The following is a 15444-nucleotide window of genomic DNA, read 5'->3' on the forward strand; positions in this document are numbered from 1 at the left end:
TTTGACTCATAAAACCCACCAATTGGCTATTTGTAGTCTCCCAGTGATGCTCCAGGCCTTAGCAAATGCACAAAAGGCAGCTGAAAGTCTCTGAGAGCTCAGCTGCGCACTGACAGACAATTGCTACTCAGTATCAACTGTATGACTAGTGTATGGACCAGAATAAGTTGAAAGCATGGGGGTAGGACATGGTCTATTTGAGGAGTGGGTTTTGCTGTATAAGGGCACTGAAATGCTATTATAAAATGGCATTTTGGAGCTTATACATATTTGAGGCCTAAATGGCCATTTTGGGGTTTCTGGGGCTCTCTGAGCTCATTATAAATGGTTTAGTCCAATTTGATCACCCCTACATATTCAACATACATGGAAGTGTCCTTTTTTGCAGGGATTGCTGGGAAGAAGAAGGAGGCTGTCGGGGTTGGGACTGTGGAGAGGGAGGTATAAGCAAAGCCACTCTCAAAAGGTAAGAAATCCTATGTTCAGCTATGGCCAGTGGAGCCCAATGTTGGCTGGGAGGCAGATGGAGACTGTATATTCAACATTTAGACACAAAAATAGAGGTTTTCAGGTGTATTTTGGTGTATATTTGGTGTGATAGAGCAGGGAGGGTCAGGGCATTATGGTGTGCATTAACAAGAAAACATGGAGGGACGGCTAGGGGGAGCCAGAGCTGGGCAGGAAGGCAGCTGCCTGGCTCTGAGCTGTTAGTGAGGGGATGTTTTGCCTGTCATAGTACTTACAAACACAGAAGCCCTCCGGAAAACCCTCCATTGTTGTACTTTAGTCTTCATTAGTGCAGTTATTGTTGGAACTGCCTCATGGGTGTACTTCCTCAGAAGTCCCCTAACTACCACACAGGCTGACTTCTGTAAAACAAGAGAGCAAACATGTTACAGGAGCAAGTGGCTGAATGTCAGTCAAATAAGTCATGAAAATGTTAATCATTTATTTTTATAGCTATTATAATGCAATATAAGATGTTAATTTTGGTTAGCTTAGCACTGCTGTGATTATAGAAAACATTCAAGATGGCCACTCCTGTGCAGGGAAACAGGTGAGAGTAGCATGACACTTCCTGATTAGCCAGGCGGAGCTACTTTGTTTACAACCAAAACATAGCTGAAGGTTTTTGTCTAGAAATAACAAATATATATATATATTTTTATAACTTGATTTTAAATAAATTGCTTATTATTGAAGAAGCTGAGTCACTGAGCCACAACTTTAGGCCAGGACTGTCTGAAGGAGAAGTGGGGGTGTTGTGTCTTCAGGTTTAAAGGCCATGCTGCCACACAGCAGTGATTGGTTAACCCACAGAGGACACTTTAACTCAGCAGCTGTAATTGACTTCATTAATTGGGCCATAATGATAATTATTATTAGTGTATTAACCAATTTGATTATACGTCAACCCTTATTTATCTCTAAACTGATTAATAATGCAAAAAAATAATTAATCCTTTCACTTAAGAAATCTCCTTGCATGTGAAGTCTTGATTTAGGAATAATTTCATTTGCGCAAATCGTTAATTTTCCTTTTTGCAGACAGAAATGCTGCAGTCAGCGGCACCAAAATCATCCAATTTGTGATAAATATCGCTCAGAATATTCCTCCCAATTTAAAAAATGATACATTTTACAGTGGTAGTGTTTCAGAGAAGTGCTTTGGGTCAAAAAATTATAATTAACCCTTTCATTACCTGCATCTCATCTTGTGGTTTGCAGTATTGTCTCGATACGAGGCCCGACTTCTCTTGAAGAACATAATCTGTGAAGTAAAAACAGACACATAACACATTAAAATGTCATTTGTTGATTATTTAATTTCTATCCAGCTCTAAATATAAAACAAAAACTCTTCTTATTGGGTGACATAATCATAAAAAAAAGCCAGTTAAGGGAGGACAAAGGAGCTTTATGGACAAAGGCTGAAAAGATTTGCCATTAAAAAGGCCTTAAGGAATCATTTTATAGTTTTTTTTAATCTGCTCTTAGAAGATTTTTCAAGTTTAAATATTCAAGTATTCGATTGAGATAAATATGTGAATAGTTTTTGTTGATTTGATGCATTTAAACACATCATTTTAAAGTGAATCTGAAACTAAAGGGTTAAATCCTGCTCCTGAGCGTCACTGCTGTCAGTCCACAGTAGTGGTGCTGAAATCAGAGGGTGGATATTATGGGTGTCTTTTGTCATTATTGGTAATTTACTGCCCCCTATGGTGGACACGAGTAGTTAAAAAGAAAGCAAAACAGACACATGCACACGTCTGTTCATTGTGTGTATTTGTGTCTCAGGGGCTTTTTTGAACTTGCTCGGCCTTGTGGTCATCAGCACCCTAACACGACTATTTTTGTAACAGTATCAATCTGTGAGTGGTGTGCGTGTCAGTAGCACCATAGCACACATGCTGAGCTATTAAATGAAAGTCATTGAGCTGTATTGGTAGATAAGAGCACACTGAACACTCTCACACTTTCTTTCCTCTCTTTTGTTAATGCTTTAAGTCCTTGAGCCCTCTGTGACAGTCATAAATTGTGTTTTTACTGGTGGAAAAAAACCCTTATATTGTCTTTCTTTGACCCTTATTTTGTTATTTTTGTCCCTCCTCAATAGAGCTTTAAATGCTCACTAGTTTTACCTTTTAACATCTAAATCCTTCCTTTAAACTAGCTTGGAACCTTCTAGATAGCAGCTCCTGTTATGTAACAAACAAGTCTTACAGCTCAGTCAGCCTTAGCATACTTGTTTTCGAACTCAGCTGTGGCTAAGCTCAGAGTTCAGTTTCTCTGTCCCACCCATTTAGCAGCTGCTAGCTCTCAGCATGCCTTCCACATTCAGATCGCTGTCGCTGCTGCTGAGGAGCTATCAGCTCGGCCCATAGAAACACATTGAGAGCAGCCTGGTGCTGAAAGGCTCCAGTGCTGAATGGAGCTCTGTCAGGCAGAAGGAAAGAGGCTGTTAACTCCTTCATTGCTGAAAGCTGCAACTAGCAATGTACAAACATCTGCTCACTTCCTGGTTCAGACCCACAGAATGAACCAAAATCAATCCTGTGCTGGATTGTTTTCTTGTTTCTGAATCTATGTTTGTGTTTTGTTTTAGCAATCATCCCCAATTATCAGGATCCCTTTCTTTTTAACAATACCTGTCAGGGTTCCTGTGTGAGCTCGAAGAGTAAACATTGGATGTAAGATGATTCTCTTTTCTCCTCCTACACTCCAAACAGCACATTTCTTTCAAAATCATTTGTCTGTCCTGCCGGGATATTCCATGAAAGAGCTGCGGAAATGTATTAAGGCTGCAAAGAGCTATAATAATTGGTTAAGTGATGACTGCTGAGTGTTAGCGGCACAGTGTAAATGTTACTATTAGATTAGTTTTGCTTGTCTTTAAACTGATTTATTGAGTGAAATTACTTATTTTCCTTTATCATGGCTGTCAAATGAGTTCTATACATTAATTTGTACCTGAATCTTATAATTAGGACTTAGACTGCAACTAACAATTACAATAGTTGATTAATCTGACCACTTCCTGACTACTAAAAATGTCAGTAAATATTAGTTTACAATTTATATTAGCCCAAAGATTATTGTTAAAGTTATAAAGAACATGGATTGAAGGTTTGAATGGCATGCCATCAAATTACTGATGCAATCTCATGTTGTCTGTCTTTAAGATATTTTCTTTTATGGTTGCTCATTATGGGACTGATTGTCCTGAATTGTCAGGGATTTGGAGGCACACTTGTTTTGAAAGTATATTCCAGAACAACTAATAAAATAAACAGTAAAAAACAAAACTAATCATATAACTTACTGTTTACGCAGCAACTAATACAGACAATCTAACAACAGTTTGTTTTACAGCTTCTACAGTAAAATTATCCAGTTGTTGTTCTAATTACTGCTTTAGTGCCAGAATCCCTTATAATATTATTATTAACTGTGATCTCTCTCTTTTCCATCTCTCCCACAGACATCCGTATTGATCTTCACATCGTGACCTCATCGTCTGTTCCACCCAGAAAAACCATGATGGAAGAGGAGATCGTCGAGGACCGGGCCAAACTGAAGCAGGGCCTCATCAAAGTGCTGGAGTGTGTGGCCACCATCTCCTCAGCAGCAGCTGTAGTTAACCCCATATTTGGCGTGGCTGGATCCCTGATCCGCGTGGTGCTGCACCACGTAGATGACGAGGACATCCGCACCTTGAAGCGCGAGTTTGGTTCAGTCAACAAGGCGCTGGATGAGCTGTCTCATCAGAATCGCAACACGCTGGTGCAGATCAAGAAGGAAACGCTGGACGGTCAGTACTGTCAAGTGGAGGAGAACCTGAAGAACCAGTTCAGAAAGTTCATGGATATGGTGGAGGCACGGCCTGAGCACCGCACCCGCAAAAGAGATGACTTTGAGGAGAGCTATGCCAATGACTTGGGTGACCAGAACCTGCACACGCTCTATGACGGCGTGGTGGGAAAACCAAAGCTCTTCAGTAAGCCCATCCTGGAAGTCTACCTGAAGCACTCGCAAGGCGACCGCGTCACCATGGAGCGACTCTGCACACGCCTCACCTACCTGTTCTGCATCGGGCTCATCGCCCTCATGGGCTACGCAGCCATCATCGGAGATGACGAGGAGGGGCTGAGTGAGGAGTGGGCCGAGAAGATGGAGCATGTGCAAGAGAAGATGCAGGAGGCTCTTCGCAAGTGCAAATAAAGAAAAAGCATGAAAAAAAGCTTTTTTTTTCTCCACTGCTGCTTTTTCTTCATATTTGGGACTCATCCACATTCCTCCTATCTTTTTCTCTTCTTAGACGCTCTTTGTATGCATCTGTGTTCACTAAATGAAAGTCTAGCGATAATATTGAGCCGCAATGTGGCTCGGTCTTTTCAAAACACATAATTTGTCTGAACTTGCTGCATGTGAAAGTTGCAGGCATTTATTTTGTATTCAGACTGACGTTAAGACAACAGAAATACAATATGTGCCTGTCTTGCATTGGCTTAATATCACAATTGGCAAAAATTTACAGATTAATAATGTACATTCCTCCGAATAGCTGATCAATTTGACTGTTCTGGTTTCAGCCAGTGTACAAAAATACAGTGCAATTCATCACAGATCTACTCTAAACACTAAATGTTAGCATTCTCTGTAAGGAAATTGCACTGTTATGGATTTTAACATAATCTATCAATCAAGCTTTGGGTTAGGGTTACATAGATGTACCTTTCTTCCAGCTTTAATGGCTGACATTGAAGTTAATGTCTCCACATTATGCACTTTTTGAAAATACTTATATATACTACCAATTTGTCACTTATAGTATCTTTTGAAAAATACATACAAGGAAATCACTGTGTTGGGATGTGCAACAAACCTTTTTAATTCGAGGCAAACAAGCTTAGGCTCCTGTCATACAGATATAACACCACTAGAGGGCATCCTATGAGCTCTTTAAAATTTAAACCTACTGTACAAACTCTGTTTTATCTCATGCCACTGATGTAGTAATTGCTACCTTTTGCCAAACAGAGAGAGTTGCTGTGAGTTGCCTCGTATCTATAATTTAAAAAACCAAACCAAGAAACAAACATCTCAAAGTGTTCAGAGCTATGAATGTAACTACAGCGATATAATCAATATACTACACATGATCATACTTCCATGTGAAAATTAGTAAGATATATTCTACAGGTATGTTATTGATGCTTGGAGCTCATGATACACTATGCATACTTGTTGTTTTCCAACACTAAATGAATCTTATTGTACACTAATATTTCTGATGCTGCTGTACTGAGAACTTTATTTTCTTTACTTCCAGAGTTTTTGGTTAAGAAATTGAAAACACTACTATTACAATTAAAATCAGATTTAATGTAACACTACATCCGACAATATAAGCACTTCTCTATCAAAAGGATACACTAATCTAATGTAATGTGCCATTCATGAGGTGAAATTAGCAATGGCTTTAAATGTGCGTCCACTTTCATCACACAAACCTTTTTTTTAGATGTTTATTTTATGACTTATGTGATAAATGTGAGGAACTGTTATATTATAGGAAGTTATAATGTCACTTCTACTCTCCTGTGCAATCACTCTTATTTTTTTATTTGATGTGAAGTACAGCCTAAATGCAATGCAGGAGGTGCACCAGGTGTTGCTGCAATATATAATATATAATATACATATTATCATGTATGGTCATTTATGTGGATTTTGAACATAAAACACATTTAATAACTTTTTTCCCTTTTTTTCACAGTTAAGCATTTGCAAGATAAATATTATGCCTCCCTTTTCCCCATCATCTGACCAATAGTGCCTAAATCTGACATTACTTTTTGTATTCTGTTTTGGGTTTTTTTCTTTTAAGGATTTTTGTATTAGTTTTAAGTACATCATTGTATAAGGTTTTGAATAGTCTATATGCTACAGCTCAGATTTAATAGCAAACAGGCTGTATCAGTAGTAACAGATAGGTTTGGATCACTGTTTCAGGACAGTTCAGATTATGGTTACCAAACTAAATCTGTATATTTTTATTTTTAAGGTCTGACTCCTACTGCTCTGATCCTTTCAATAAATAACAATGTCCTAAAGTGGTTAATGCGTCATTGTGCCATATAGTGAATGCTACATAAACTACAGTCAAACTGCTGTGCGGAGGAACATTACACAAACCTCTTGATGCTTTTTTGAAATGTCATATATGTGAATATGTTACCTTTTTTTGTTATGGGTCTTTGATGCCTGGTTGTATATGCACCATTATAAATAAAGATGAGTGAATAATACTGGTTTGGAGGAGTATATATTTTATTATAGTAACATCTTTAGTGGGGAATAATGAGCTATCACAAGTAAAAGTTATGTCTTACTGATTAGATATATTAGATATGACTCTGTTAAACTAGTCATATCACACTTTCATATTAAATACTGTAACGTACAATTCTTGGGGTTGCTTTTCATGGACTGGGCTATAGACTCCTTACTATAATTTCCAGTTATAGAAATATTAATGGTACAACACACAACAATATTTAGACTGTAGTATAATATTGTGCTTCTAACTTTGTGGCAACAGTTTGGGTATGGTCCTATCCTGTTTTGATATAATACCCATAAATACAAAGCCAGGTCCATAAAGACATTGTCTTTCCCACCGTGGTGTGGAAGAACTTGGCCTGCACAGAGCACTGACTTCAACCTCATCCAACACATTTGGGATAAACTGGAACGCTCGCTGCGAGACAGGCTTTAGCGCCCGACCTCACTGATGCTCTTGTGGCCAAATGGGCCCAAATCACTGCAGCTAGACTCACATTTTATGGGACGCTTTTATAAATAGCAAATTTTGTCTCTGACACATTGAAAAAAAACAAGTATATATAAGTATATATATAGTGTATTTGTCCTTCCTGGCAAAATTAGATGTATAAAATGTCTAATAAATCATTTTGAAAACACAGTGAAAGTCTCAGAAATACACTGCAAAAATGGGTTGAAAATGTAATTACTTGGTATTTAAAATATTAGATACAGATCAGAAATAGATTGGATTGAAAATGTATTATATGGATGTACTTTCTCACCTTGGACATGACAATAGTAACACTAATAACCAAACAGGCTCTGATGTTAAATATCATTCATGGATTGTGGAGGACTCACAGCAGAATAAGTGTTGGAAAATAAGCATCTTCATCTAGAATATCAGATAACATCAAATTCTGAAACTGAAAATTATTATACTGCACTACAACTATACAGGTAACATTGTAGATTAGTTTTAATCATCCACAGTTTGGTGAGATATATTTAGTTTCTGCTGCTTGCACAGTACAATATTCAAACCCAAGATGCCTATTTGTTAATGACATAACATTTAATAGACAAACCTTGAGAGAGTTTCTCCTGATTTAGCCTGATAGTGAAAGGTATATTTGGAAAACTAAAAGCGTAGAATTTAATATTAAATCCTCCCAGATGGTGCATTAGGAGGGTCAGAGAAAGGTGCAATTTACTGATTTGGTCGCAAGAGGGCGTCAGTACTCAACTGCTACACTTGCACCTGTTTTCATTGAACCCCCCTGAGGGCCAACTGGACTGCCGCACCACATCTGCGCTTTTGAGCTGTTGAGCCAATGAAACCTCACATCTGCTACATGACCAGCACGAAGACAACCCACATGAATCTGTACACGCCGAACGGGCACATAGCAGAGGTTAAGCACCTGTGGTATGGCCCTCATGCATCATTATCCAGATGAACAGGTTTGACTTACGGCTCAGAGTTGGGGAACAAAAACTGGAAAATGTGCATTGCAGGCGTTTGAAATGCAGATTACTGAGACACAAAGATTTGAGGTGCTTACCTTCCTCTGCAGACACACTGATGAGTGTCTTTGAGGCGCCGACGCACGTCCTTCATCATGTGATGGAGCTCGTTTTTCTTCCCATGACATGAGCTCGCCTCAGACAATTCATTTTCACCTGCAGAAATAATTTCAGAAATTCAAATAAAAGTTTTGGGCAAAGGCTACATTGAATAGAAATCTTCACACATGTCGTGTATGAAGTCTTTCATGGATCAGGAGGAGAAACGGTTAACGCGTAATGATTTTTTTGGTGAGGGAGGATCAGCTTGAGCGCTCACAGGGCGCGTCGTGTGCGCACAAATGAGGGGGGGGGGGTGTAAGGGTTAATTTGATCATCATAATTTGATCATTCTGACTGACAACAAAAACAAACAAATTACGATGTTTATTTCGATTTTTCACGGGATGTTTTAATCCCTGGTGTTTAAATTTGTTGAAATCTAACAGGAGAGAGGTGAGGCTGAGCTGTGCAGGATTTATAATTAGCCTAAAGACTATGTGGTTGACAAATTCGCTCCCTGCAAATTTAAGTCTAATTTAATGTGATATAACCTATTTAAAACCGTATTACAAATACAAACATCTGATGATTTTTAATACCGCAGCTGCACAACCGTTCATGATTTGAGATAAGGTTGTGGTAAAAATGAAAAAGATGATCAGGTTATCATAGTTAAACACTAAAAAGATAATGAATACTATTTTTTAGTCATCTTACCTTAAGTTTGGATGCTTTACCAGCTGAAGATCACGATGAAACATTTGAACCAAGTGCGCAAGAGACCTCCTTCAGATGAACATACTGTTCAATTGACAGGAAAACGGTTTATTCATCTGCGTTTCGATCAAAAGAGACCGAATCTTCGTCTTTCATGCTGACAAGAGCACTGAAAAGAAAATGGAGTAGACCAGATATTTAACCTCTCTCTCTCTCTCTCTCTCTCTCTTTCTCTCTCTCTCTCACTCCATCTCTCTCTATCTCTCTGTTTTCTCTCTCCTTGCAGACATTGTGTGCGCGTCTCCTCTCCCTCTGTGGATCCTTGCTTTGGACCCTTTCCCAGCTCCACAGTGGACGAGAGAACCGTGAGAATTTTCTCAAACTTGAAGGAGAAAAAAAACTTGTTTGCAGCTGTCAAGGCTCACCAAGCGTGAAGGACCAGCATATCCGTGTCATTGAGGTAATAAAAAGAGAAAACGCTATTATTATAAGAATGTTATGAATGTCTTTATCTCCAATCAGAAGGACTAATATGCTGTAAGGTGTGTCCGATGCCCTCAGGGGACTTATGCGTAAAAATACCTCCATTGCGCATTTCTTTTGGGTGCGCATGACAGTTTGGACACATGACAAACCTTTTCCTCATTTATTTACCTATAAGATGTTAAATACTTTAAACTCTCTGCTCAAATTATTATTATATACATATTATTCGCTTTTTAACGTTTTGACAAGTTCATGATTTTTTCATCTTTGCCTATTTTCATATTAAACTCAGATAATCGCTGCGCATTTTCAGAAGATAAACAAATAACAAATGGGAAATGTTAATTAAATATGTCGAGGAGATGGTGACGCAGCAGCTGGGGTCCATCCACAGACAAACGTCTGAACAGAGAGGACACAGTGATAAATGTATGTCACGGTGTAGGCAAGGATGAAAGGAGATTTTTAAACATGGCTTGGCCTTGATATGTTCTGCTCTGAAATGAGTCATTCAGACCCAAGGGCATCTCTGTCATTTTCTCATCCAAGTGTCTCAGGCCCCCATTTTGTTTATATGACATCATTACCTCCATCCTTCAGAGTGGGTGTTTTTTTTCCTCAGCCAAAAGTATAATTTATAGAGTATATCCATCTTCCAGCTTTTTTACAAGATTTACAAAATGAACTTAGTGTCATGTATTTTTATAGCAAACATCCTGATAACTTTTCTACAATGTGTTTTATAACCTGCTAGGCATCTGCAAATCATCTTCTCATTTCCATAATAGTGTAGCATGTGGAAAATTGTCTTTTTGAGGGAAAAAGGTGCAAATGTTCTTTGAAAAGCTTTGAAAAAGAATCATTTCAGTTTTTTTGTAATATGTAATGTAGATTTTAAGGAAAAGGGGAAGAGAGAAAAAAGTGGTCTGCTCCACAAATTTGTGACCTTTGTGTTGTCTTTTATTTAATATATGCCTTTCACTTGTAAAATAAAAGATATGAACCTCTTCTTTCAAATGAAAAAATGTCTCTTTAGTTGAACTGTTCACAACTCATGAATTTACACAATCTGTGAGAAGCAGATGCATTCAGAACTAGCTTAATTTTCAGTGTTCACAAGCCAAAACAACCCTGTTGTAGCCGAGAATGACCCCAAAATAAAGAACATAACAGACTAAAGCCTGTAGCCCATTCTCCCCGAGGCTAATTTCTAGTTAATGCCAGATTTTGTTCCCTATCTCATAGAAGATGACCAGTTCACTGGAGAGGGTTGTCGCCCAGAAGAAGGAGGCTATCGAGGCAGTGATGGATATGTTCGAGAGGGGGGCCGAGGTGTTGGCCAGTGCTGTGGGGGAGCTCTTCCCCCTCTGTGAGGCTGCCGCTCCGGTTCTACGACTGGCCTTAGACAACGTCCAAAGCAAAGAGGTCTTCTATGTCAAAGAGCAATTCCTGACGGTGAGGAACAAACTTGACGTGCTCTCGACCCAACTGGAAGACATCGACTGCGAGATCAAAAAGGGGAGACTGGACTCCCAGTACTTTGCTGTAGAGGAGAACATCAGGAATCAGTTTAGGAAATATGTGGACATCATAGAGGCAAAACAGCAGTTCCGGGAGGTGAAGACTCGGCTTTTTCTGGAGCATTTCACTAAAACTGGAGGAGATAAGAACCTGTTTGTGCTGTATGATGCTCTGATGGGGAAGAACAGCTTTGGAGAGTCAGTTTTAGAGCTGGTAGAAAGGTAAATTGTTATATTTTGTTACATTTATGTGTTTCAATGCATTTCTCATGTACTACTCATATGCATGTTTCCAGATAGGAGCACATGATAAATTCATTACATGTACATGGTTCCTCTGTTTTGCAGGTATGTTGCAAGGAACCGCCGTCTTCTGGAAGATTTCTGTGTCCGGATGAAGGAGCTCTTCTGCTTGGGCCTGATTGCTCTCCTGGGCCACTGTGCCTTAACCCAGGGCCAAGAGGAAGAACAAGACAAAATCCAAGAGTGGAGCAGCAAAATTGAAGAAGTAGAGTCCAAGATGAAGACAACCATTGAGTCCTGTGTCGCTGCTTTTCCAGAGCAAGCAAAACTAGATGCCCAGCGAATCCTGCAAGAAAAGGAAGAAGAGAACCTGCAAGATGCAACTGAGCAGCTCTTAGAGTTCTTGGTGAAAAAGTATGATTGGGTCAGCTGGTCAGTGCGGCTGATCAACCACTCAGGGAGCACCTACCGGAACTGGCGGGCAGGAGAACATTTTCACCACGTGGCTGGAAAGAACTGGTTTGAGGTGCTCCAGGTGAACAACATCAACCTGGTGGTGTCACACAGCATCAAACCCCAGCCAGTGCCGCGTGACTGCATTCGGCAGGTGATGGAGGGCCAGGGAAAGAAAGGCAATGCTCCAGCTGTGGTGGAGGTGCTGGAGAAGCAGCTGACTGGGTTTGTTGTTCACGCCGTGAGTCGCCACAAGGAGTCTGCAGCTGCATGGAGCTTTCCGGAAGACTGTCACTACTGGGAGAGACACAAGAATGTGGCAGTGTGTGTGCACTCGGAGTGAAGCTTACACTTATGTAAGATTTTTGGGATTATTTGGGAACAAGTATAACTACAGAACAATGTATTCAAATTTTGTGTTCTTGTTAATCTGCAAAACCAAGCTGAGAACATCATTTTATAATTTAATCATGTCATTTTGAAGATACTGAATCTCACAAACAGCCGAACCCTAACCCTTTTGTTGAAAGAATTTAAAGGATAAGGCTCTCAATTTTGTATATTTTTCTTATCCTCAACAAATCTCATGTGCAGAGCCAAACCAGAAATGAATTGATATCTTATTCTTTTGTGCTGTGGACCTCTGTTGTTGTCCAAAAGCTATTAAAACACATCAGTGAACCACCCTGCTGCACTGGGTGACATCTTTCCTGGCCCCAATGAATTTTAGTGTGTAATTTTTAGTTTGTTTAGAAATGGCACCAAAGACTAATAACATCATGTTTTCATTCAGCATATGTGGGAATGTGGTTCAGTTACAGATATTCACTAGCTTGTTGTGCTACACATCACTCCCTCATGACTTTGCACTACAGCGTACATTGTTAAAACATTTCAGGCTTGTGTCAAATATTTGACTTATTTCATGTTAATTTATTTTATATTGTTTGAATATTATCTGCTTGCATGTTATGAACTCCCACCATGTATGTACACCATGTATCTGTTTTAATGTATGAATTACTAAGCAGTTTGTTTCATAACCATAAGGTATTTCACACTAACAGTGTAAAAAGGGAGTCTATGCTTTTACCTCAGCTGCATACAGTAATAACCCAGTCTCCCATGAGAAACGGCTTCTGCACCTGCAGCTCTAAAGAGACAGACCTCTCTTGTATGGTTTTGCTGAGGCGGCATCTACTGAGCTGTGCTCCCATTTTGTCTCTACGCAGCAGGCTGGCCTACATAACTCTGACAGGGAGTGCAGAGGTTACCTTTCAGGCGTGAAAAACAAGAGGCTCGGAGTTTGGCAGTGGAGACGCTGCAATGTGCCTTGTGTTCTAAACACATTCAAAGCCCTCGATGCTGAACCAAACCGACTGAACCCCACTGCTTACCAGTGCTGTGCCTGTAATTACGTAATGGTTTGTGTTAGGTGAATGAGAAGAGATTTCATCAGCAATTTTCTTAATTTATTTATCTCATTTTTTGTTCTAAATTATGCACTAAGTCAGCACTGCAGATAGTATCTCCAGTGATGTGTTTCTTTTTTTATGTATGGTTTTCAAATGTTTTAAATACAGCATTATTATACCCTGGCTCTTACTCTCTCAAACCAACCATTGTGACGTCTGCCACAACTAACCCGTCCATCACAAACATCACTTTTATGAACATTTAAATCCATTATGTTATATTTGCTGATATAAATCAGTGAAATGGGCATTTATATATTAAAATATCATGTGTAATTATTTAAACCGCATCAGTTTCTATATTCATTCCACACAATCTCAATAAAATCAATGCATGTTCAGTATTCAGCATAATTTTTATGACAATTACTGGCCAAATACAAATGCTAATGGATGTGTAAACAAGTATAATCTAATATGCCTGTCTTTTTATGTATAAATGTGATTTACACAGCACTATTAGTGTCTGCGCCCATTAAAACAATGCAGTGCACCCTCAGCAACAGGGACTCCGACTAATTTAATTGATATTTACACATAAGTCAGCATTTCCTGACCACAGCTCTTGTTTGATTGTCTATGAATAACCCTTGGCTGAACTAATATCCTGCAGACGAGCAGCAGAGTGCTTGGCTTAGCAGGATGGCATCAGTCATTATGCCTGGTGTAGGTGCAGAGCCTGCGGAGACGGTCGTCATTTCATATCTCATTGGATCTGGAGGGTCTTTAGCTGCTTGGCTTCTCTGTCGTAAATCAAGCCTGTCAGAATCCATCAAGCGCTATCTGTAACTTACAGTGCAGTGCAGGAAGAAGGCTGTGTTGATTGTCTCTGTGGCCTCCTAGATGAAATTTGGCTTTACAACTAACCTCAGTGTAAATTGTAAGATTTTTGGGGGACAAATTCTATCCATAAAAGACCACTACATGTAATTTATCTGATATCCAAGAAATTACTTTTATGTATTATACTGTAATCATAACTGACATTCCAAGTGATTATAAAGTACATTGTTTTAGTGATGACCCCATGCTTCCAGCTTTCATGCTAAGCTAAGCTAATCATCGCAGACATGATATGTGATATCAATCTATTTCTAGCTCTCTGAAAGATAACAAATAAGCCTATTGTCCAAAATGTATCTCTTTAATTTATCAATGTGTATATTGGGTAAAGAATGTAGAAATGATAACCAGGTCAATGCCTTTATTGCACTGTCAAAAACAGGGAACTCTATATAAAAACTGTTGGTTGATGGATGTAAACATCTTTAATCCTAAAATTCAACTCTTTAAACTCATCATCATTATTTCATTTTCAATCAAATGTGCTTGAGTACAAAACCAAAAGAAATGGAACATATGGCATTGTCCAAATACTTATGGACTGCACTGCACCTGCAACCTTGGCACAAAGCCTTTTTATAATTAGAAATCCCAGACAGGTGACTAACACACTTTACCTTTGATATATCACTACTTTAATCCTACACTGAAAAGTCAGAAAATGCGGCGCAGACAGACAGCTGGGCAGCTCAGTCTTCAAACACACCACAGAACCAGTCCCAGAAAACGGAAACAATGCAACACAATGCCACAAACAAAACCAGAACGTCTCTGATGTGACACTTGCACCTGCTGTTCACATAATGATTAGGGTTAATTTTAATAGTCATTTTTATTTCTAAATTTAATGTGGTGGATGCATTTAGATATATTTTTTACATCATTACCAAGTATTCCCAAGGTTCCTCTCCTGTGTAGACATGGAGAATAGCAGCAGCCTCTACTATAAGCCAAGTGGATTCATTAGTGGTTGTGTGGGCTTTGCCTAGGTAACAACTATTGATCCAAGAGCCTCTTCCCCTGCATAAAAGGCTCAGGCTGTGGTAGCCCGTCAATCTTGACTGTCGTTATGGGAAGACTAAAGCATCTGTTTACTGACAAGATCTACTGCTTCCATCTCATGCCGCAGCAGCCGGAGGTAGCTCGTTTTGTGGTTGAGGGAAGGTTTAAAGTAAGATTTTCTGAGTAAAAGAATGAAATCTGAAGACGAAATGGTACCAGAGTGGGTTTACAGACAGAGGGCGCTGTCAACATACAGATGTGCATGCAATCATGTCTTCAACAAAAGCAACACAGGACATCTG

At 39.2% G+C, this 15444-nt stretch overlaps 2 protein-coding genes across 3 annotated transcripts; both read left to right on the plus strand.

Annotated features, from left to right (window-relative positions):
• The first annotated feature begins 407 nt into the window (after positions 1–407).
• Positions 408–4746, plus strand: LOC128367091 (protein rapunzel-like). Of its 2 annotated transcripts, none has more exons than XM_053327893.1 (2): positions 408–466; positions 3986–4746. In XM_053327893.1, exon 2 carries the CDS (start codon positions 4042–4044, stop codon positions 4723–4725), a length of 684 nt encoding a protein of 227 aa, XP_053183868.1. In that variant the 5' UTR covers positions 408–466; positions 3986–4041; the 3' UTR covers positions 4726–4746. The 2 variants fall into 2 exon arrangements, with proteins under 2 accessions (XP_053183868.1, XP_053183869.1); XM_053327894.1 differs by lacking the exon at positions 408–466 and adding an exon at positions 3065–3194.
• A 6108-nt stretch (positions 4747–10854) lies between these two features.
• On the plus strand, positions 10855–12165 carry LOC128367083 (protein rapunzel-like). Its single transcript, XM_053327880.1, has 2 exons — positions 10855–11348; positions 11475–12165. Exons 1-2 carry the CDS (start codon positions 10855–10857, stop codon positions 12163–12165), a joined length of 1185 nt encoding a protein of 394 aa, XP_053183855.1.
• The last annotated feature ends 3279 nt before the right edge of the window (positions 12166–15444 follow it).

The sequence above is a fragment of the Scomber japonicus genome, chromosome 10 (assembly GCF_027409825.1).
Source record: "Scomber japonicus isolate fScoJap1 chromosome 10, fScoJap1.pri, whole genome shotgun sequence".
Taxonomy (NCBI): domain Eukaryota; kingdom Metazoa; phylum Chordata; class Actinopteri; order Scombriformes; family Scombridae; genus Scomber; species Scomber japonicus.

Excerpts from the sequence above, each read along its gene's own strand:
- LOC128367091 (XM_053327893.1), top strand. The coding sequence starts at position 4,042 with ATGATGGAAGAGGAGATCGTCGAGGACCGGGCCAAACTGAAGCAGGGC.
- LOC128367083 (XM_053327880.1), top strand. The coding sequence starts at position 10,855 with ATGACCAGTTCACTGGAGAGGGTTGTCGCCCAGAAGAAGGAGGCTATC. Across the intron at positions 11,349-11,474 it reads GTTTTAGAGCTGGTAGAAAG|GTATGTTGCAAGGAACCGCC; the intron begins GTAAATTGTTAT and ends TCTGTTTTGCAG.